This window comes from Ursus arctos, unplaced genomic scaffold (assembly GCF_023065955.2).
Source record: "Ursus arctos isolate Adak ecotype North America unplaced genomic scaffold, UrsArc2.0 scaffold_16, whole genome shotgun sequence".
NCBI classification, from domain to species: domain Eukaryota; kingdom Metazoa; phylum Chordata; class Mammalia; order Carnivora; family Ursidae; genus Ursus; species Ursus arctos.
In genome coordinates, this window is record NW_026622830.1 from 5,714,781 (window position 1) to 5,738,277 (window position 23,497).

General features: G+C 51.7%; 1 protein-coding gene across 1 annotated transcript in view; it reads left to right on the top strand.

The window, feature by feature from the left end:
- The first annotated feature begins 3,619 nt into the window (after positions 1-3,619).
- BMP7 (bone morphogenetic protein 7) overlaps positions 3,620-23,497 on the top strand; it is an 85,013-nt gene continuing 65,135 nt past the window's right edge. The window contains exon 1 of the mRNA XM_026503788.4: positions 3,620-4,139. Within this exon, the coding sequence (XP_026359573.1) occupies positions 3,722-4,139 (418 nt within the window). The 5' untranslated portion in view covers positions 3,620-3,721. The remainder of the gene's footprint in view (positions 4,140-23,497) is intronic.

Genomic DNA, 23,497 nt, shown 5'->3' on the forward strand with positions numbered 1-23,497 from the left:
AGACACAAGTGCAAGTGGCAGGCCTGGGGTACGAAACCAGATGGAGAGACTCCCAGGGCCAGGCTGCTGGCACCCACCAGACTTTCTGTAAACAATTTCGAAGAGTTTGCTGGTGTCCTCAGCTCTCCGAGCAGCATCTGATGTATTCCCAGCCAGATATTTCTTTTTTAAGATTTTATTTATTTGTTTGACAGAGAGACAGCCAGCGAGAGAGGGAACACAAGCAGGGGGAGTGGGAGAGGAAGAAGCAGGCTCCCAGCGGAGGAGCCTGATGCGGGGCTCGATCCCAGAATGACTTTGCTACCCAGGCACCTCCCAGCCAGATATTTCTCGCCTGTGTGTTTGCATTCATTCCTTCAGGCTTTCAGTAATCAAGCCAGCCTTCCCTGAGGGCCTGGTGCAGTGCTGGGCACTCCTGTGAGTGAGCAAGCAGGGGAAATAGAGACCCCCCTTCCCCCCAGCATGGATTACAGGAAAGATAAGCCTAAATGAGGTTGTGGGTATTCGGAGGGAACCTTATCTTGCCCAGGTCTTGGATATGGAGAACATGTTTTCTCTCCATCTTGCATGAGAAGAGATGGCATCCCAGAGGAAGGGCCCTGGGTGAGGGGTCTGGGAGACGCCTCAGCCTGGCGCCTGCATAGTAAGTCCTCAGCCAACGTGCTCTTTATCTATTGGCTGTGCTTATCGCTATTTACTCAAGGGGTATTTCTTGAGCACCTGCTGGGTGCCAGGCTCTCAAGGGCTCAGGTGGGATGGGGGGGGGACTATAATCCTTGCTTCAGGGCCTTCCCGCGGTTGAGGGGGGACAGGGTAGATGCTGACCAACTAGTTGTTTTCATATGTAAATTGGTAGCGCAGGTACCTGCTGCCCCGCCCCCAGCCTCCAATGCCTGTCAAAATCCCCCCAAAAGACTTGAGAGTGGATTAAAAACCACAGAAGGCTGCTGCTTTCTGGAAGAAAGCAACCTCCTTCATCCCAGCCGCTGTTGGGAGTGGGCGCTGTTGGGAGTGGGCGTAGCAGTTGCAATGATTTGCCCCTAAAGGGCCAGCCCCGGGCACCGGGCAGCTCAGTGGCTGCAAAGCCTCGTGTCTGTTCCTCCTTCTGCAGGGCCTGTGCACCTGCTGGTCACTCTGCCTAGGCTGTCTTTCCCTGAAGAGCTGTCTCCTCGTCATCCTTCCAGGACTCAGGTCAATGGTGTCTCCTCCAGGAGCTCCCCTTCCCAACTCCCACCTCCCACCTCCTACTCCCTCACCCTGTTGACTTAACCCATCTCTATCACAGGCCAAGATGATGTAGTTCGCACCCTCAGTGGTGGAAATGGGAGGCCAGCCAGCACGCCTCTGATTGCCCCCACAGGTCCCTGTGTTAGCTTTCCACCCACCATGATGCCCATCCGGGTCTTTCCTCCTCGACCCTCTTGCCAGGCTCCAGCTGCTGAGTGCACCACCTCCTTCCCTGAGAGAATCGAGGGAGCGCACTGCCACCCCTCCAGGCCCCCTGGGCCAGGGGTCTCAGAACCTGTTCCATCTGGAAGCCGGGGGCCTCAGTCACAGGGCTGGAGGATGTGAGAGGAATGGCTATGATCTGCAAGCCTCGCACCTCTCTCCTCCTCACCTGGCCTCTGGCTTTGCATATCCACCCAAGTGGCCCCTCAGGCTGCCATCTTGTCCAAAAGCCCCCAGAGGGAGGCATGGCCAAACCATCTCTGCTCCAGAAAACTCTAGTCCTGGAGATTTCTCCTGTCCCCACGCAAGGCTTAGTCAGACTGCCCTTGCCAACACTTGTCTTCCCAACTCGGGCCTTCACCTTTCATCCCAAACTTCCGTGGTGCCCCTCCATCTAGCCCATCCTCTGGGACCCCCCTAGCTTGTGGATTTGCCTCTGCGAGGCAGACCTAGGAGAGGAAGGAGGCAAGGTTGGACTTGTACCCACGGCCTTACTTGCATTCTGGGTGAAAAGCAGTTTTGCTCCCATTTTTACAGATGAAGAAATGGGGTTCCTGAAGAGCAGTAATTCACTGAAGGTCTCAAAGCATGCTCCAAGATGTCAGTCCGCCTGTGTCCGTGCCCGGTGTGTGCTGGGCTGCAAGCGGCTCAGCAAGCCCCCGGGATGAATGAACGCTGGGAGGGAAGACGGAGAAGCCGTCTGGGGAGGTCTCAGGCACAGCCCCTCACAGGTATATTGAAGGCAAGGGGCGCTGCGGGCTCCTCAGACACAGCCAGCCAGGGGCTGATGGGGAAGGGCAGACGCAGGAGTGGGGTAGGGGACAGGGTACGTAGGTTCAGGCTGATGAGTGCCTGGAAGTAAGCCGGGCCCACAACAGGAGGAGGTCCGCACAATTTCAGTCATTTCTACAAATACTGATTGTGCAGCTGCAGCGGCTACGAGGACCTGGGTTCAGAGCGCTGCGGGTACACAGGAGACAGAAAAACCCGGCCTGCCCCGCCCCCCCTCCCAGGGGGGCTCCGTTTCCGGTGGGGGACACAAGATAGTAAGGAAGGCACGAAAAACTCTAACAGTAATTCCAGCCGGTGAGGGAAGTTAAAGCAAATAAAACAAACGTGCGCCGGGGTGAGGAGGGGTGGCGACCTTATCTCTCCTGGTCTGGGAGGAAGTGGCACCCAAGTGGCACCGGGAGGTGGAGGGTTGACCATCGGACTAGGCACAGATGGGGGTGGGAGGGATTAAACGGAAGGGAGAGAATTCCAGGCAGAGGGAATGGCACGTGCAAAGACAAGCTAGCGGTAGGTTCTGAGAGACGCGGAGGGATCCGCGCGGCTGGAGTAAACGGGAAGGTGATGGAGCTGAGGCACGAGAGGGACTTGAGGTCACCTCCTCCGGGAAGCCTTCTCCGATTGCTGCGCTGCTTCCGCACTCCGCCGGCTTCTTCCACCTCAGCGCGAAACGAATCCCACGGGTGCCGCTCAGGCCTCCTCCCTGTCCCGACTTCGAGTCCCGAGAAGCAGGGCCGGCTCGTATTCCTCCCTCCGCATCCCCGCGGCGCTCGGCCGGGCGCTGGGCACCCCGTGGGCATTCGGTAAATATTTGTAGAGTGCACTAGATGGAATGAATGAACCCATTGGGCGCAGCTGGGGGGAGGGCGGGGCCGAGGGCAGGTGGGAGGCCGCGGGCGCGGGAGGGGCCCCTGGAAGCCCGTCCTACTCCTCCTCCTCCCAGGCCCCAGCGCTTATTAGTCTGGGGCTCCCGTGGCGGCCTCTCGTGCGATCAAGGGCGCACACGGCTGGGAGAGCAGCTCGGGGTCCCTGCTGTCGGCACCAGAGTTCGGAAGAGAGTGGGTCGCCGCCGCCCGAGGGCGAGAGCGCGAGCGGAGCGGGAGGAAGGAGCGCTCGTTCGCCCGCCGCCTCGCTGCCTCCCCGGCGATCGCTCGCCCGGCTCCTAGGTTTGCTGGCTGCTCCTCCCACCCGCGCCCGCCTCCTTGCTCGCTCGCTCGCTCGCTCCTGCCGGTTTCCAAGCCCCGCGGTGCGCCCGGGCCAGTGCCGGGCGAGGGGCCCCGGGGCTAGCGCCGAGCAGGGGGCGGGGGTCCGGGCAGAGCGCAGCCGGCTGGGGAGGGGCCATGTCTGGCGCGGGCGCAGCGGGGCCCGTCTGCAGCAAGTGACCGAGCGGCGTGGACGGCCGCCTGCCCCCCTCCGCCACCTGGGGCGGCGCGGGCCCAGGTGCCGGGTGCCCGGAGCCCGGGTCGCGCGTAGAGCCGGCGCGATGCACGTGCGCTCGCTGCGCGCGGCGGCGCCCCACAGCTTCGTGGCGCTCTGGGCGCCCCTGTTCCTGCTGCGCTCCGCCCTGGCCGACTTCAGCCTGGACAACGAGGTTCACTCGAGCTTCATTCACCGGCGCCTCCGCAGCCAGGAGCGGCGGGAGATGCAGCGCGAGATCCTCTCTATCTTGGGCTTGCCCCATCGCCCGCGCCCCCACCTCCAGGGCAAGCACAACTCGGCGCCCATGTTCATGCTGGACCTGTACAATGCCATGGCGGTGGAGGAGAGCGGCGGGCCCGACGGCCAGGGCTTCTCCTACCCCTACAAGGCCGTCTTCAGTACCCAGGGCCCCCCTCTGGCCAGCCTGCAAGATAGCCACTTCCTCACCGACGCCGACATGGTCATGAGCTTCGTCAACCTCGGTGAGTGAGGGCAGGAGGGAGGGGGGAGCGTCTCGGTCAGGAAGCGCTCTGGGACGGGGAGGGGGCCGCTTCCTACATCCAGCCCGCCTATCTTTACCCTCCCGGCAGTTCGCAAAACCGCAGTGCCTGGCCGAGGGTCTCCTACCCCCGGTCCCAGGGGACCCCAAGCTGTGCGCGCCCCAGGTAGCGCGAACCGGGCTCATTTGGCCTGTGGGAGTTTGGCGGAGGAAAGGGCTGGTCCGAAGCCCCCTCCGGCTTAAGTCGGCGGCCGCACCTCTGGGGCTGGAGGCGCCTGGCCGGCCGCGGCTCAGTTCAAAGCGCGGGGCTGGGTCATGTGAGCTGTGCCGGGCCCGCGCGGCCCCTGCTACCTGGATTTAAAGGGCCCTGCTGGGCGAAGCTGCCTTCCCGCCCTTTCGGGGCCCCTCTCAGCCCGGTCTGGACCTGGCATCGCAGGCGTCGCGCACCCTTCCCCGCCCTGGCCACCCCTACCTGTCCCCTCGCGGTGCGCCCGCCTCAGCGTGCCGCGCGCCGCCGGTGTCTCCGGGCCCCTCTCCTTGCGACCCGGCGCCCTCCTGGCTCTCAGCTCCCCTGGCGGGAGCTGGGAAATAAACGGTGCCATTGCGAGCTTTCTATTTTAAATATTTAATGATAGGTCCCAGGCGGGCAGAATCCATTTTCAGCGTTTATCACGTGTGGCGCGCAAACCATGGCTTTTTGGCGATTGAGTGGCGCGGGATCTCGGAGCGGACGCTGCTGGGGGCGGATGGAGGACCTAGTTCACTACCGGAGCCGCAGGGGCCCTGGGGACCGGAGGCTGGCGCTACGGCGGGGGCGCGGTGGCTCCTCCTCCCTTCGTGCACGCACATTCACCAGACTTGCTCAAACTGACCCCCGGCAGCGCGCTGTAGGACTGATGATCAAATATTTGGTTTCCGAGATAACACGCCCCGATAGCGCTGTTTCCTGAGCCGATTTCATTCTACGTGTGTAACTTGCTGCGAAAATCCGAACGGAGTCAAGACGGCAAACTCATGCCCACGGGCGCCGTGTCAACAGCGCCAGGATACTGAAGCCCCCCTCTGGGGGCGTGGGGCGTGGGTGGAGGCGCGGGGAAGCGAGGATCCATCCCAATGCTTCCAGCTCCAGATAAGGTCCGCGAGTTCCCGGGTCGCCATTGTCTGCCCTTAATAATAGCCAAAAATCAAATAGTGCAACGAGTTTCAGCAAGCAAGGGGTGGGAGGTTTAGATGCCTAAATAACTTCAAGAAAGTTTAAATTATACTAAGCAGCCAGTTAGAAGGAGGCAGCTCCGTATGTCCCGATTTAGAACAATCTCCAAGATGTATGAGGTGGAAAAAAGCAGGGTGCAGATCAGTGAGGTTACGTATGTGCTTGTATATCATCTGTTCCCACTGGAAGAAGACACCGTGAACTGGAAATAGATTTTACTGGGGGGCGGGGCAGGACTGGGGCAGAGGCTTAGGAGTGCGAGCTGGGGTCTGATTTCTGATTTTTCATTGTCTGCACTTTTGTCTGTGTAAGGTTTTTTTTTTGTTTTTTGTTTTTGTTTTTTTTTTTTGCAGTGTGTATTTATGACCTATACCAGATACTAAAGAAAAATTCCAAATATACATACATATATATATATATATATATATGTAAATTAAAGCAGGGTTTCATAGCCCTCCTGAAGCCAGTGGTTAGCCTGGGCCAGGCCCTTTCTTTGGTGAGGGATTTATGATATCTTCTGTTCTGTTGGGTACCCGTGACTCCCAGTGAATGCAGCAGGTCCCAGTGGTGGCCTTCAGAGCCAGGCTGGGGTCATTAAAAAGGCATTTGAAAGCCCTGGCTTCTGCTAACCCAGCACAGAAAAGCACCGTGTTTCTATGGACCAGCAACGTGGTCAGGGCTTCCCCCCACCCCAGAGCGCGAGGAAGTTGCTGACTGGGCGCCTCTGGGAACCTTGGGGCAGGGCTGTTTGCTCCCCCTCGGTGGTGGGAGCAAGCCGGGACTTGTTTGGGAAGGCCACAGCTGGGTGGTTCTCCTCCTCTGGCTGTACACACACCTTTCAACCCGTTAGCCCCATTTCTTTCATCTTGAAAGGACAAAGACCGGCTTGTCTGAACCTCTTAATCAGTCAGGCTGGCTTTGGGCTTTGTGGGACAGTCCTGACTTTCTCAGGTCTTGCTTTCTGGAACATCACTCCAAATTAGATGGCACAGTGGCTTTTCACAGAGTGCGCTGACCTTGTTTTCTTTCCCTCGCTGTCCCTAAAACTCCAGGTAATTAGTTGGGTGAAGACCTGGCCTGCAGTTTGGCAAGACTCCTCCTGTAGATGATTTAAGGGTGGCTTTTCATTTCTGCTCAGCAACAGCACAGGAGGAGCACACGGCCTGTCCCTTCCATTCTGTGCAGGGCTCGGAAATTTCTCCATAGGAGGGGCCTGGGGGTGGCAGGGGGGGTGGAGGGGAGTGTGTAGGAGACTAATCTGGAAGCTGAGTTTGCTGAGGAAGCACACTGTTTTTCCTTGGACTGCAAATCACAATTGATCTGTAACACACAAAGTTTTCTAAAGGTGCATTTAGTCTCACACTTTCTCCAATAATAAGAAAATGCCATTCGTCCATATCAGATCATTACTTGGTAACCCTCGGGGGCCCTGGGGCGACTTTGGGGGACTGCTGACTTTCTCCACGGCCCCCCTTCTCCCTCCACTGCATACCGCTGCTGTCCTGCCGTGCTTGGGGGACCTCTGACCGGATTCTGAAGGCTTTTGCAGACCTGGTGTGTTGATTCCTCCTTCTGTCTGCAGCCAAACTGGTTTTTGTTCCTATAAGTCGTTCTCCTTGGAATTCAAGCTTTCTGCCAGGCTGAGAGGGATCTAAACTAGAAAGGGAGCTAGAGGAGAATGTAGGACAAAACCAGATGCTGAGAATGAGGACTTCAGACCCCACCTTATGACAAAGACCAGCCTGTCCCATGAAGCCCCGTGCGATGCTAGCTGAGCTATGGAGGGAGACCCACATCTTCTCAGCTGGGGCCCTTCGGTTCAATGGCGAGATTTGCAAACTGGTTTGGATTAACAAGCCCCTGACTCCTCTGTGTAGACTTAATTTTGGAATTCAAAACAGGCTACCCTCTCTGAAATTGTCCCCAGGCAATGTGAGTTCTGCAGACCGAATCCGCCAGAGCCCCCTACCATTTTTCCCCCCTCTGGAGAAATCCAGCAGCTCCTTTTGGAATCTTCAAAAAGAAGCCGGCTGGCATTAGGGGTGTGTGATGCATGTTCCTCTCTGGCCCGGGTTATGAAAGAACCAAATGTGTTTTAATCTTCGAAGCTAAATTAAAAATAAAATAAAAAGTTGGAAACCGGTCATTGCTGGACTCAGTGTATAAAAGTGGCTTTTGTTAGTGTAGCCGAAGAGCAGGGAGAAGGCTGTGTAGTTTTTGCTTTATACCATCTGGCTGTCCTTTTTGTTGACAAGTGTTTGGCATTAAGATCTCTCCTCTTGCCCCTTAAGAACAGGCCCTACCACTGTCGAGTATTAGAAAAAGATTCTGTTACAGTTTAAAAATTTCCTTCAGGGAGTGCTTCGTGAAAGGAGCATGGGCTGCAGGCATTTGCAGCTGTAACCTGGCTTGTGTTAAAATTTGGAAGGGGCTGTTCCACATTCCAGCACTTGAAGCAACGGCCCTCACTGGTAAGCAGCCAGAGGTTAATATAGATGTCACACAGGCTTTTCCCCTGCTTGCTTGCTTGCTTGCTTGCTTGCTTGCTGCAGAATGCCTTTGCTATAGGAGTGCACCAACAGCTGTGTTTTTAGCAACCCTTTCAAAATCACTTCTTTTAAACCTCATTTTCCTGGTTCTTAAATCAAAGATCTTCTCCCCCCCCACCCCCCTTTTCCCAAGGATATATGTGACCCAGATTTGAACTTTTTTGATCTTCTTTGTATTTCCCTTCTGGAAGCAAAGCAGGTTAAGGCCAAGCCCTGGATGCCAGCCTCCGGGGTTATTTTTGGTTTCTATCCCAAAGGCCCTCATTTGGTTGTGGAGTGGTCCATCCAAGGTATAAGGGAGGTGGCCCAGGTAAAGATCAATTTCTGGGCAGTAATGGGATGATTCTGTGAATGCCCAGAGAGAAGAAAGGGCTTGCGAGCCGGGGCTCGGGGGCCTTTCATTGCGTAGTAGGACCACGAAACCTCCGCGAGATAAACACAGCTGGTGTCGGATCCCCTGACCGCCGGAATGCCTGCGATGTGAGCGAATATCACATGTCCGCTGAACTGAGGCAAGTGATGACTTCATTCCGGGGAGAGTCCCATCTCACTTGATTGATCACCCCTATCGCTTTAATATCTTTTTTCCCTATTGGGTAAGGTCATATTTGGCCCCTTGCAAGAATCAGAGTGTCCTAACGCTCCCCCAGTCCCCACCCTCCCCAGCCTGCCCATCCATTTTGCCAGAGGAATATTGAGAATGGAGAGCCCGAATGGCTGGCCATGTTAATTTTTTTGCAATCACTCTTCAGACCTAGCTGGGGGCTGTCGACACACTGTTTTTGGCAGGCTGCTGCAACCCTTCGCCTTAATGCACTCTGGCGGTGTTGCCGGGGTTAGGGCACAGGCAGGGATGTGTGGGACCTGTCATGTTATTGTCAGAAGGAATGCGAGGATAAGCCTTTAAAACGTGGTGGTGGGAGAGCGCTGCAGCTGTGTGCACTTATTATAAAAGACTTAAGTCCCACTGGTAAAATCAATATATTGAATTGCATGACCCTCTGCTTTTAATTAGTTTAAATCAAATGCGCCGGTGCCGTTTTGCCTCCTCTCGCCTTCATGGGGTGAGGAAATACCAATATTTACATAGAAACTGTTAATTTGTGGTGAAAATGATAACACATTTAGCTTTACACACCCAAATTGCTGGAACTTGATGGATCCCAGAGCAGCGTGGCGTTGCGGGGTGACGTCACCCGGGCGCGGGAGCGGGGCGGTGGCACCAGGGGTGCGGGTCCCTGGGAGCCCGGCCGCCGCGCGCGCAGGTGGGCACGTCCGTGGGCGGGATGCCTGGGGAGGCTGGTCTTTGTAGAAACGAGCCGAGCCGATTCTTTCATTGCGAGCCAGAAACGTTCGGATTCGCCCACGTCGTCTACAGTCTTGCCTCTTGAGCGTTCTTACAAAATCGTGAAGCGGGCACTTGCCTTTTTGGTCGTTTCTAGTCCTTGCTCCCAGCCATGCTGGGTCTTCTGTACGGGGCAGCTCAAGGCACAGTACTTTATTTATTCCAGACCTTCAGATGCTTTTCTTTCCAATTCCTGGAACAGTTTATAGAGGAAGGGGGGGGTTCTTTCACTGCAACGATTGCATGTATGACCGCGGCTATTATGTGAACCGTTTGGTATTAGCTGTGTGTTCAGCTGCAATTGAATTCTGTGTTTTGCAGCAACTGGCATTTGACAAATAATATTTGACAAAAATGTGACTTGGTATTTCTTAATATGTAACAGATATCTTGTAGTTAACCTTCCCCGATGAGAGATTGCCCGAACCCAGCGTGGAAGGGCAGTGCGCGGACCAACACCGCGGCTGCCGCTCTGTATTTTTCCCCTCTCCAAAGGAGCGTGTTTACGATTTGGGGGGAGAGGAGGAGCGCATGGAGTTTGACACTTACGTGCAACTCAGGGAAGCATGTGCGATGTGTCCTTTCAACATTTGTGGCAGAAGGCATTGTTGGGAGCCGCGCAAAGCCTTTGCTGATCCGCGTGGAGTGGGTTGAATTAATGACAACTCTGAGAGCGCCAGTTTTAGGGTAATTGCTTTATTGTCCTGGAGCCAGGGTGCTTATAATCTGGTTCCTGTACAAACATGTTTAACGTGTGTTAATGCATTTCCAAACCAGAGCCTCTCAGCACAACCCTGCTTTCCATTAATTGATGTCGGTAGCATGGTACAGTATTTCAAAGGGCTGGCCAAGTATAAACTGTGTTTCCAATTTCCTTCCTTTCCTGTGTTTGGAATGCCAATGTTAATTTGTTCCCATGCAGGAGAGGGGGCTGCCAACTGCGGCTTTCTATAAAGGGCTTCACAGTGAAGGCTTCCAGCCCTCGCTGATGCTTGGGGCTGCCTGGCCAAGTTTCCTGACACTTTGCAGCTAATTCTGGGTGATATATGGAGTGGGGGGTTGGGGGGCTTCACTGCCGTGTAACGGAAGTTCTCGGTGACAGCCGAGGGTGTGACTTGGCAAGGGAGAATGGACCGGCATCCACAGTGATTCTCTTTCGACACAGCTTAAACCCATGTGTCTGTTTCCACTATGGGTGCATATTAGCTGTGTGACCTTGAACAAGTTTCTTAACATCTCTGAGTTGGCCTCCTCACTTTATAAAGGTGGATAATACTCCCCTCCTTCATGTATCCTCATGGAGACAAAATCACATCACGCATGCGTAGAGGCTGGCACACAGTAGGTGTGTGATAGATGGTAGCTCTTGTTTTGATTGTGGTGACCGCCTCACTACTCACTTTGCTGTATCAGTCCAAATACCAGTTTTTAAAGATTTATTTTATTTATTTGAGAGACTGAGAGAGACAGACCGCAGGGCGGGAGGGGCAGAGGGAGAGAGGAGAGAAAATCTCAAGCAGACTCCCTGCTTAGTGCAGCTGAATGGGGGCTCATCTCAGGACCTTGAGATCACGGCCTGATCCGAAACCAAGAGTCCGACCCTTAACAGACTGAGCCCCTTGGGCGCCCCCAAATAGCAGTTTTTAAATGCTTAATCTTAAAATATTGAGATTGTCACCCATGTGATTTTAAAGATGTCTGGAAAATGGCCCCCAAAATGTGTGTGTGTGTTTGCACACACGTTTCCTTCTTTCAGAGATCATTGAAATTTGAATGAGAACACCAAACTTATTTGAGGATAAATAGAGTATAATGCTGACTCTTTCTCCTGCTTTTAGCATCTATGGCTACTTAAAAATTTTATTACTAGGCAAAGTGAAACTTGAGAGAGGGGTATCTGGGAACTTTCTGTACTATCCTTGCAACTTCTCTCTAAGTCAAAAATTATTCCAAAATAAGTTTTAATTTTAAAAAAGCACATGACTGAAGTATTTCTTCCCACCCCTTCTGGAAGATGGTCAAAGTACAAATTGTCTTTCCTTCAAGGGAGTGACAAGCCCAAAGCATTCATTAACAGAACAGCCCAGCCTCCCCCCTCTTTACTGGAGCAGGTGCAAGGCTGCCCCCCACTCCCCTGACTGGGGTGGGGCCACAGAAAACCCTGTGTGGATCCAGTGCGTTGAGAAGCCTCTGGAGACCCGGGGATGAAAGGGAACTTCTCTAGGGCCCCTAGACGAGGGGTGGGCTTAATCACTCAAGGCTTCCCGCAAATTCCCTTCAGCTCTTTCTGTACTGTTTGAAAAATCTGACTCGGCGAGTATTAGGTTTCCCTGCATCTTTGAGGTCACGTGTTATTCTTTCACATCTTTATCTCCCCAGAGTAGCTTTCAAGTTCCAATCTTTTGTTGTCTGGCTTAATTAAATTTGGCTGTGAATAAAAACTTGCACTGTTTCCAAAATCGAGGACATGCATGTTTTTAAGCCTGTACGGAGTTAGGCCTGTACTGTCTTGTAATGCCAGCCTCTCTCTTGCTTTTATGTAGTTTGAAAAAAAAAAAAATCTAAACATGGAGCATGATAGTTGGCTTAGACTGGTTCTGTCGTGGTCCCAGCGCTCATCTGGCCGGCAAGCTAACATTGCCAACACAGGCCAACGAGTTACCCTGTGGTTTCAATGACTTGTGTTTGGCCTTTGATAAAGGACTCCTTTCTTGACTGTTTTTTGAGACATTCTTACTATCCTGTTCTTTCACTGCCTCACCAAATTCCCATAGCACAGCGCTCGGATATTGGCTGCTCGGGCGCATGGATGAGTTGAAGGCGTCCTGAGGCAGCATCTTCTAAATGCTTTTTTGATTTCGCGTCCCCGCCACCGCCAGTAAATTTCTGGGTCCATACCCTAAACAGAAATAAATCCTACTGTTTTAGTATAGTTGTTTTGTTTTGTTTTTACCTTATAAAACGTAGACTAAAATATACATTTAAGGGGGAGGCACTAAAGATAAAAAATATACAACTCTGATGTTCATTAATACACATTTTAACTAATTGATCATTATTCATTAATACGAAATGACGCTTTCAGTGAACAAGACACGTTTAAGTTTGCTCTCACAAATTAGTTAATGTTATGTGATAGAATTTGATCTTTCAAAATCATGGTTCAACAGTTTGGGATCAGCGAGCTAGAGGTCTGGGCCCACATTTTGATGATTTTCATTCATTTGTCTGTTTGGCATAAATGAAGTTGTCACATGATAACAGAGACTCCCCAGTCTTGGTGGGGTAAACCCACAGAGGTTTGTTCTCTTGTATTAAGTTATGACTCCATCGTGGGTTGGTAGGGGACTCTGCACTTTGGTCAGGTGGTCTGGCTGATGGGGCTGACATCGTCTCGAATGTCATCATTACCATGTCAGAGGGAAAGGCTCTATGAATTGTGCCCGGGCTTTTAAAATTTCCACCTGGAGGTGAATGTCCGACTTCTGCTCACGTTTCATTGGTCAGAGCTAGTCAGGTGGTGACACCTGACCGAAGGTGGGCCGGAAACCACAAACCGGAGCTTGCCGAGGGAAGTGCCAGAAGGAGCCCGGGAAATGGCGCCAATGCCTGGTGCGCTGTGGCAGGAAGGCCATCTCCTGGGAAGAACATGCAACTAGAACAAAGCGATTGTTGGCTGCAACAAGACCCTCTCTTTTCAATCTCTTCCACCAATTATGCAGAGACTTTTGTCAAAGCTCGGCTATTAATTTCCACCTTCCCTGATGTCCATCAGTCCTTGAAATTTACTTAATTATGATTGTAATATTTTTTCCCCATATCCCAATGGATCCCTCTAGCCTCCCCTAAGTGCTCACACCCCATTTGGGAGACCAATGTTTCTAGAAGTTTCTGCATCACTGAGGTATTCACATGGTTCAACAAGAACCGTCTCTCTAGTCCCACTTGTAAAATGACTTGCTTCTTGTCTTTCAGCAAACGCACGCTTCAGCCTTAGCCTGGTTCCCTACCTAGAGAATTAAGGAGGCTGCCTGTGGTTCTGGCTGGAGAGGTGCTTGTCCTGGCTGGTGTTTGTGTGGGTCATGGAGGCGATTGCCCCACCGTGAAGTCTGGCCCTGAATGGGGCTGCTGCCTTTTCTTCCTGGGCCTCAGAGGCAATTCCCAGTCCAGGCGGAATCCAGCGTGGCTGAATCCAGAAACTGAACTCAGAGAGTCCTTCATTACCGAAATGCATCACTGAAATAAATCAGAGTGATAAAGCGGGAGGGTTGAGATCTTTCTGTAGCAGTAATGGATTTATGATACCCTTCTTTATTGGGCTTCTCATTTAATTCTCTAAGCATTCTGCAAAGCAAGTGGTTTCATTCCCATTTTAGGGAGGAGGAGACTGAAGGGGACCAAATTTGCAAAGTTAGGAAGTGGTGGGGTTGACATTTGAATCCTGCTCTTGCTGAATGTAAAGCCATACAGTCTTTCTGCCTGGCCCCATGGAGGTATGTGAATGGGGGTGGAGGGACACACAAGGAGAGTGGTGTTGAGGCCACCAAAACCCACACCGAGCCCTTGACCTTGTGGCTTGGTGCGCTGAAGCTGAATGTAGAGATGAGCAGAGCATACCTTTCTCTTTCACTATCCATCCTGCTTACGATAACTCCTCCTCCTCCATCTCTATGACTTCAAACAATTGTCAGGGCCCAGGGTCCCGAGTACCATGTACTGGGGCTCCTGCATGCACCCCACACTCCTCTGATGGGGAAATTCCAGAGGCAGCTCGAGATTGGTATTTTAATAGCAATGCCTCAGGGCACTATAGAAAAGACCATGGATGTACCAGAATAAATACTGCCTAGTTCGTAATAGTATGAAATCACCCACAGTCTAAATGTCTGTGAGCAGGGTATTGGAGAAATAGATTTGTAATAAACCAGAAGGGAAGGGAAGGACTTCTTTCTTATGTATCAATACCGATTCACAACAATGTCAAGAGGGAGAAAGCAAGTTGCAGAAGAATGTTTGGGTGTAACCATTTGTCACTGTGTCAAAACACACGCACTCAGGAGGGCACCAGATAACGTTATATGTCGTTCATGGGCCCATACATATGTAGTCACACCAGGGTAACATAACACGGGCCGCAGGACTCACACCAGCTGCCCCTATGGAGGCGGGGGGCGGAATGCGATTGGGGAGAAATTTTAAGTAAACTGACTGTTCCCTTCAGGTTTTCTTTCTCTTAATAAGAAACCATTAGGAAGTACGATGTGGTATCCTGGATTAGATCTTGGAACAGAACATGGACAGCCGTGGAAAAACTGGTGCAAATTGAAAAACAATCTGGAGTTTATTTACTAGTAAGTAGAAATGAACACTGATGTTCATTTCTTCGCTTTGACAAGTGTCCCATGGTTCTGGGGGATGTTGGCACGGGGGGAAGCTGGTGAGGGTGCTCTGGAACTCTGCACCGTCTCTGCAACGTTTCTGTAAATCTAAAGGTATTTTAAAAGAAAAAGTTTATCACCAAGGGAACAACCAGGATATTAACTCTTGTTAATTCTCAGTTGTGGGTACCCGAATATTTGTTACACTTTCCTTTGTGTGCTTCTTTGTGGTTACATTTTTTCCCAAGCCCCAAGGAACCGGGAAAGCCTCCAGGAGACCCAGTGTTGGAGTGTGTTCAGGGTCTCATGCCCCGAGGGCCAATAACTCATCAATCTCTAGACCCACTAGCACGACGGGGGCTCAGCTGGCCAATGAAAACCCCGAACAGCCGTGCCCCGAGACCTTTAAAACTCTTTCTGCCCCTGCTCATAAGATGCCCGGTGTGAAGCAGACACTCGTTCACGAGCATGAGAGACAGGGCGGGGAGGTCGTGTTAGGTCTCTCGGGTTTCCTCCCAGTCCTGAACTTTGTAAAATGCCCCCCACCATCTTCCCCTTTCTCGGGTTCCCCTGTCTGACTGACTTGACCTAACATTTGTTGAGAGAGAAGCCCTTAAAAATGGCAGTGGGGCCTCAGAACCTTCCAGGGCTAGTAAACGTTTATAGGGTAGAGGCACCAGTTGGTCATTTCCTTTAGGAGGAAACAATAAATGAAGCGACTTGCCTTATACCAACTTGAACCCTGAGCTCCTCATTGTCTTAATATACGTGGTGGGGAGGGGGGGATGCGAAAGGGGGGGCCCAGAAATCTCTCGGTCTCTTGTGGCTCAAATACCCTAAGAACTGGGAAATGCCTTTTTTAGGTAGATTTAGGGGAGGGTTTCCCAGCCTTGGCACTATTACGTTTTTTGCCAGACCAGTTCTCCGTTGTGAGAGCCGTCTTGTGTATTACAGGATGTTGGGCAGTATCCCAGGCCCCTACCCACCAGATGCCAGGGGCACCCCGAGCCAACGCTGTGATAGCCAAGAATGTTTGCCGACATTGCCAGTGCCCCGTCTCCCCGCCCTGGGGTGAAGGGGGGCGGGGAGCAAAATTGCCCCCAGTGGCGAACCACTGGTTTAGCGTAACTTTCCTCAAAGTTGGAAATTGATTTGAGAGCCTTTGCTTCAAACCCATTGGCCCATGGTAGTGACTGGGGGAAGCCAGCATTTCTAGACTGATGGATTATTTTCCGGTTGAAAGGAACACAGATCGCAATCAAAATGTGAGCCCTCTCCTGGGAATGCAGCACTGCCTGGGTTTGCAACACTCTAGGGACGGAGATGGAGGTCACGTCTCTACAAAGTTAGCATCATCTCCCGGGAACCAAAATAGTCTTAACAGTGCTTTTTGCCCTGTGATACTAAAAGGTTATTAAACACACCCTTAAAAGTGGTGCTTCTTTTTTTGCCCCTCAGGAGGAATTAGGGTAAAAACCTCTCTTACCTGGTCTCCGTCGGCAGGTAACTTTGGGGGGGCGGGCGGAGGCAGGCAGCAGAGAAGCGCCAGGGTCACCAGAGCTAGTGCAAGAGCTGCTTCCAGCAGGGAAAGCTGCTGGCTTTAGACCCCAGCCCACGGGCCAAATCCGAACATTTGTCTGTTTTTGCACAGCCTGGAAGCAAGAATGGTTTTTATGTAATTTTCAAAAGGGTGATAAATGATCAAAAGAAGAAGAATATGTCATGACATTTGAAAGGTAGATGAAATTCAGATTCCAGTGTCTGTAAGCCCTGACTGGGACGTGCTCGTTGATGTGTCGTCTGCATCTGCTGTCCCCCTGCAGCGGGAGTGGGGTCACTGCCACAGAGCCTATGTTCTCTGGAGCCTTGGAAAACTTCCTTCCTGGAGGGTTATAGAAGTTTGCCGGGGCACCTGGGTGGCTCAGTCGGTTAAGCGTCTGCCTTTGGCTCAGGTCATGATCCCAGGATCCTGGGATCGAGTCCCGCATCAGGGCTCCCTGCTTAGTGGGGAGTCTGCTTCTCCCTCTCCTTCTGCCCCTCCCCCGCCGCTCGTTTTCTCTCTCCCTCTCTCTCTCTCTCAAAATTAAATAAAATCTTTTTTTTTTAAGATTTTATTTATTTATTCGACAGAGATAGACAGCCAGAGAGAGAGGGAACACAAACAGGGGGGGTGGGAGAGGAAGAAGCAGGCTCATAGCGGAGGAGCCTGATGTGGGGCTCGATCCCGCAACGCTGGGATCACGCCCTGAGCCGAAGGCAGATGCTTAACTGCTGTGCCACCCAGGCGCCCCAAAATTAAATAAAATCTTAAAAAAAAAAAAAGAAAAGAAGTTTGTCAAACCCTGCTTTTGACTGTCCATGCCTGGGAAGGGGATAAAAATTTAGAAAGCCTGAGTTTTACCTGCCCCCTTGTCCCTGTGCAGATGACCGGTGACACAATGCACCCTGTGTCCTCCTGGACGTGCAGAGGGGCTCCTCCCAGCTTGAGGAAACCCTGATTAAATAGATTGATCCTCTGATGGCTTCTCGGCTCCGTACTGTGAGGAGTGCATCGACAATCCCTATCAAGGTGCTGTAGGATGCAGTTAGGCTCTTCCTAAAGGGGCCTGCTCCTCATAGCCTCCTCCCCATGTTCCACTTCAAAAAAAAAAAAAATTCTCCTTAAACATCTCAGGTGGTAGTTAAGACCGGCTCTGGGGTCGGACCATATGCGTCTAAATCCCACTTCTGCCCCTTGTTAGCTTCGCGACCTTGGGCGGGTGATTATAGTCTGGGTGTCGGTTTCCTCCTCTGGGTTAATAGGCGTTCGTGCCTGGCTCCTGGGCAGCCGGGGGGAGTCCCCTGTGTGGAGGCGGGAGGGGAGCCGCACACGGTGCCCGCGGGGCATGAGGCCCAGGAGCGGTAGCTGCCACCAGTGGCGTGGCCACTTGCCAGGCCAACCCGTGGACCGCGCCGAGTGGCCTGCCTGTGCCAGCCGTGGATGCAGCTCGTCTGGGCGTCCCAGGCAGGGGGACACGCCGCCAGCTCGTCCTGGGGGTGACAGCGGGGTGTGCGTGTGTCTGCCGGGCTGGCGTGGACGGTGGTCCGGCCTTCGCTGTGATAGCCCCTGGTGAGGCGGGAACCTCGACTGTTCACGGGACACGAGACAAACCAGGGAGCTGGTTTTCTTCTGACGAATCCCGTTACACGGGAAAGTTGCCCCTTGCTGGTTCCAGTCGGTATTTATCGATGCAGAGGTTTAAGGAAACACTGAACCACCAGCAGACCCAGCTCCACGTGTGTCCCACCAGCTTGAGGCACAAACGACCCCTTAGATGTACCCACCTGACTGTGGGCTGGCCTTCTCTTAATCAATTAGTGAAAAACTCACGGTCAAATTGTACCTGTGTTTTATTTTTTGATTTTTTTTCTGAATGCCCTTGATGTCAGACTTCGTGGGATGGCATTTCCTGTGTCCCCTCATTTTTTGATATGAACACCTGACATTTCTCCATCTTAAGTGAGGTCCTACCCACACCAGCCGTTAGCACGATTCCCACCTTTGTTAGTTCGTGTGAAGAAAGGGGAGGTCAGGGATGACCAGTCGCTTGTCCAGCTTTGGGGACAGCAGGTCTGTCCAGCCTTGAGTCCCAGCCCCGTGGTGTGTGACCTCAGGCGGGTCACTGGAAGCACACCAGTGCTCAGGGCCTCAGTTTCTGCCTTAGTCAGCTTGGGCCAGAACAGAGTGCCCTACACTGGGGGCTTAAAGCACAGACATTTATTTCCCCCAGTGCTGGAGGCTGGAGGTCCGACGTGAGCCTGCCGGCCTGGTTGGGTTCCGTCTGTCACCCTGGCTTGTAGACGACCCGCTGCAAGCATCCTCACAACGCTGGGAGCCAGAGCTCCCATCCCTTCCCCTTCTTGTGGGGACACTAACTCCCGCAGGGGGCCCCTACCCTCATGATCTCATCTAAACCTCGTATCTCCTGAAGACCCATCTCTTAATTGCATCGTTTTGGGGTTAGGGCTACAGCAGGTGAATTTGGGGGGCACAATTCAGTCCCTAGCAGTTTCCCTGTAAGATGGGGTGGCTCAGAGCTCAGAGCCTGTGGGACCCAGCCAGATAGTCACAGGGAGCTCTCAGCAAACGGGGGCCCCTCCTGGGGCTGCCTTTGGAGCCCTGTCTCCTGCAGAGTCTCTTCTAGGTCCTTCTGTGAACATGGTGATGGGCTAGCCCCTGATGTGCTGACCGGGCTGCCAGCTGCAGCTCTCTGGGGGTGCCTGTGACTCCTTCTCCCAACCCCGCCTGGGCCCTCATATCCAAAACTGCATTGCTCTAGGTGACTTCACATTTTAAAAATTATTTTTATGTTTTTTTACTCAACTCTCATTACAGATTTTTTTAAAAAGATTTATTTATTTATTTTAAGATTTTATTTATTTGAGAGGAGAGAGAGAGAGAGTGAGCATGAGTTGGGGGAGGGGCAGAGGGAGAAGCAGACTCCCCGCTGAGCAGGGAGCCCAACCGGGGCCCAATCCCAGGACCCTGAGATCATGACCTGAGCCAAAGGCAGGTGCTTAATGACTGAGCCACCCAGGTGCCCCCAAAGATTTTTTTTTTTTATTTGAGAGAAAGAGAGAAGAGAAGGAGAGAGAGCACGAGTTGGGGGAGAGGCAGAGGGAGAGAGAGAGAGAATCCTCAAGCAGACTTCCCACTGAGCTGGAACCCAACGCGGGGTTCGATCCCACACCCTGAGATCATGACCTGAGCCGAAATCAAGAGCCAGATGCTCAACCACAGAGCTACTCAGGTCCCCCCCCTCCCCGTTACAGATTTTGACAAGAGGCCTGGGCATTTGAAAAGAAGTGTGATGTTGCAATCACCTGTTCCGTGGGAGCCAGGCTGAAGGCAGTGGACAGAAGTTGAGCAGAGTGAAAATTACCCTTGAAATCCCTTAAGCAGCCATGCTGGAGATAGACACACTCTGTGTGTGCAAAGACCTGGAGCCCGTTCTCCTTCTGTGGTGAGGCACATTGCTGCTGCTTCCCCTGCACATGAGGTGAAATGCTTGGTTGAGGTTCACAGCCCATAGTGGACCCAAATACTTATGTCTAACCACTAGCATCACCCTCAAGGACAGCAGATGCTGCGAGGTATATGCCTCCCAACGCCTGCTCGCTGCTTCAGTGGAGAAGAATGATGTCTCATTTAGGACTTGCTCTAAGTCACAGAACACCTGCCTAACAGTGGCTTCAGCATTAAAAACATATTATCTCCCATAACAGCAAGAATTCAGGGAGGTGATTCCAAGTTTGGGGTAGCAGCTCAGTGATATCATTCAGGTGTACATGAAATGTATACCTGACCTTCACCATGCTCGAATTCCTCATGCCTGTTACCTCACAGTTACAAGATGGCTGCTAGAGCCCCAGACGTCACATCCTCACACAATCTCATGTTCAAGGCAGGAGAAGGGGGGTGGGCTCAAAGAGCTCTCCTTACTTGCTTAGCTCTTCATTTCCTATAAGTCTCTGGAAAACTCCTTAAGTCCCATGAGCTCAGCTGGTTCATAAGGCCAGCTCTTTCTGCCACGGAGAGTGGGAAGGTATGAAACTGGCCTCTGGCCACACAGTTGGAGGTGGGTGAGGGAAAAGTGGATTGGAAGTGGTTGTTGGGTAGCCACATTTGAATTATTTAAATCGTTTCTCTTTGTTGTCGTTGCCTATGTACTAGATAGTTGGATTTATGTAAGTTATTTGCACACGGGATTGTGCTCCTCTGCGTGACAGATGGAGGCCCTAAGCTAGTTTCTGCTCTCCAAATAATAGTGTGGCGCTTGTATGTAAGCGGAAGGTTGGTGGCATGCTGACATGAGTTCGGACCCTCTGCAGCCCATGGAGAGACTTGAACTTCTTTCTAAACTCAAACCTATAAGTCAGTACAACTGTAGTCCTCATAGGACTTTAGGCAACAGCCGATTGTTTGCGGAAATCAAACTATCAGTTCAACCCTCCTGATCTCCTTAGACAAGGGGCCAAAGTGTTTGAAAAGACCCGAGAAGGTCAGGAGTCATTGTGTCCTGGGAGGAAGCAGAGGCCAGGCTGGGGCTTGGTCTGAGTTCTGCTTGTAGGACAGGTGGCTCCCATTTCCCTCAGGGTAGAGGACAAATAGAACAAGATACTCAAAGCATCGTAAGAATCTGTGTCCCATTGTTTGCTAGCCAAGGGTGGAGAGCTGCTTGGACGGAAGACCTGCCTGTCCTGGTGGAACCTGGTGTGTATGCTGAGCGCCTGAAGCAACTCTTTCCAGGAGGTGGGCTCTGGGCACCTCGGTCGCTTCTGCTGGTTTGCAGGAGAGTAAGGTGCGAGGGTCTGAGTGCACCCTTAGGTTCACCAGTTAGAATTGATGATCAGAGGAAAGGGAGGTAGAAGGTATTTTCAGGGATTATTTTTGGGCAGTGTGTGTGTGGTGTCAAGAAAAGGACATGTAACAGAATTCTTCGGTTGCAGGCAAAATAAATCTATTCAAATTAGCTTAAATGATAAAAAAAAAAAAAAGGAAAGAAAGAAAGAAAGAAAGAAAGAGAAAGAAAGAAAGAAAAAGAAGAAGGAAATCAATGCATCCTCAAGCCTGAGGAAAGAACATCCCGTAACTTGCAGGTCCGTAGAAAACCCAAGTAGTATTCTCTCTGCATCCCTCATCTGTCATTGAACAGCCCCTCCTGCTTCTCTGCCTCACTGGGTTCCTCTGTTCCCCTGCTGATTGGGAGAAAAAAGGCCACCCACTGCACACTGTAATTACAACTATCTGGCTAGCCACATACTTGCTTTCCCAACTTCCATAGCAGGTTGGAATGGCCACAGGATGCTGTCCTAACCAGTGAGACACAAGAGGAAATTTGCTAGGGGAGGAATGGGATAGGAGGTGGTTCTTCTGAAAAATATTTTGCTTTCAGATGAATGACAGCTGAGCAAACAGAACTCTCTGTACTCTTCTTTTTTTTCCTGCCTTGAATGTGGTTCTGTGAAGATGTGATGTTTGGAGTCATGGCAGCCATCTTTTGACCATGAGGCAATAGGCCTAAGGATTAAGTATCAACATGCAGACAATGGCAGAGCAAAGAAACAGAAGAAACTCGGGTTCTTGATGACATGATTGACCTACTGCACCCAAGTAAAATTTCTGGGGAGACACTCTTAGGTACCTTGAATCACATGTTCATGCATGCATCATTTGGGTCTAGAAGGTGGATCACGCTATATAAATAAGGTTGCTGGGAGTCAGGTTCTAGTCCCTTGTGGCTGGGTCGGGGGCTTGGGGGTATAACAACTATTCAGTTAGAGCTGTGTTAGCCATCATGATAATAATTTAAGTAGGTAACATTTGTCAGAGGCTTACTGTGTGCCAAGCATCCTTCATTCTCTTTACCTAAATTAACTTAATGAAATTTCATGGCAACCATTTCAGGTGGGGGCCATTCTTATCCTCCCTATTTTATAGACCAGAAAACCGAGCACAGAGAAGTAAGTCACTGGCCCAGGATACACAGCCAGGAAGTGAATTTAAATTTGGAGGTCTGCTTGCTGAGCCCTGACTCTTAAACTTGACCCTAAAGTGCTCCTCAGGCTGGAAAGATGGGTGTGGAGCAGGTTAGTAAACAGCTTTGCTAATGGGCAGGTCATCTGCGAGGGCAGGAGGAGGCCACATAACCGTCTGCTTTCAGCATCATCCCCCATTTCTTTGATGATCCCTGCTTCTGAAGCCAAAATGTCTTAAAACTGATAAAGGTGCTTTTCGCCCAAGAGCTGCCATGACATTGATCACACGTCTTACAGTAGAGCAGATATGGTGACAAATACTTCCTGTGTTGAGCTGAAGGTGGGTAAAACCAGCCAACATTTACTACGAACACTGTTTATTGATGTGTCAATGGGTACAGAACGGCGCACGAACCAAGACCTAGAACACGATCGGCTCCCAGACCCCCCGGCGCTCTTCCCGAAGGGTGACCACTGTCCTTACTTCCAGTGGCCTAGATTAGTTCTCGCCTGTCTTTAAGCTTTCTATAAATTTAATCGTATAGAAATTCTCTGAAATCACTACTCATCATTTCCAGTGATTTGTACTATGACCCCATTTAGCACTCACTGTTTCGTGTCAGCCGGAGACTCGCTTTGCAAGCCGTTCGCACCTCTACTGATCACGTGCCACGGCTTTCAAAGCCATTCTTTGGTTTGATGGTGGATTCTCCTTCCCTTGCCAGAAACGGGTTCAGAGAACAACAGTGCAGTTTTGAGGATGTTTTGGTAATTCAGCTTGAGACTCCAAGTTCAGCTTGTTGAAAATAGGAATATCGGGGCGCCTGGCTGGCTCAGTCTATAGAGCCTGCGACTCTTGATCTCAGAGTCATGAGTTTGAGCCCCTCGTTGGGTGCGGAGATTACTTAAAAATAAATGAACTTAAAAATAACTCACAAATGTGACTATCAAATGGGTCAGGCTGTCGAGGATTGCTGTTTTCCAGCCCCCCTCCCCCACCAGCCCCTGAGGCAGGCTTTGCACCCTTCACACCATCCTGTATGCAGGAGTGCAGATAGCTCTGCGGTGTTTTGGGAGTACAGGGCTTTGGAGAGACTCTTATTTTGAAAGGGAGACGGGAGCCCAGCACGAAGGAAATGCGGCACAATCTCTTTCTGAGCTGCACCTGCACGGCCAGGGCCTAATGAGTTTGGGTTGATGGAACCCAGACCTCAGGAAGGATTATAAATTCTCATTTGATTTGATTTGCTTCTAAAATACCTTAAACCAGCTGTGCCTGCCCAGCTGACCCAGGAGTCTCTGGCTGCTCTGGGGGAAGGTCTGGAGAGGCACCCTCCT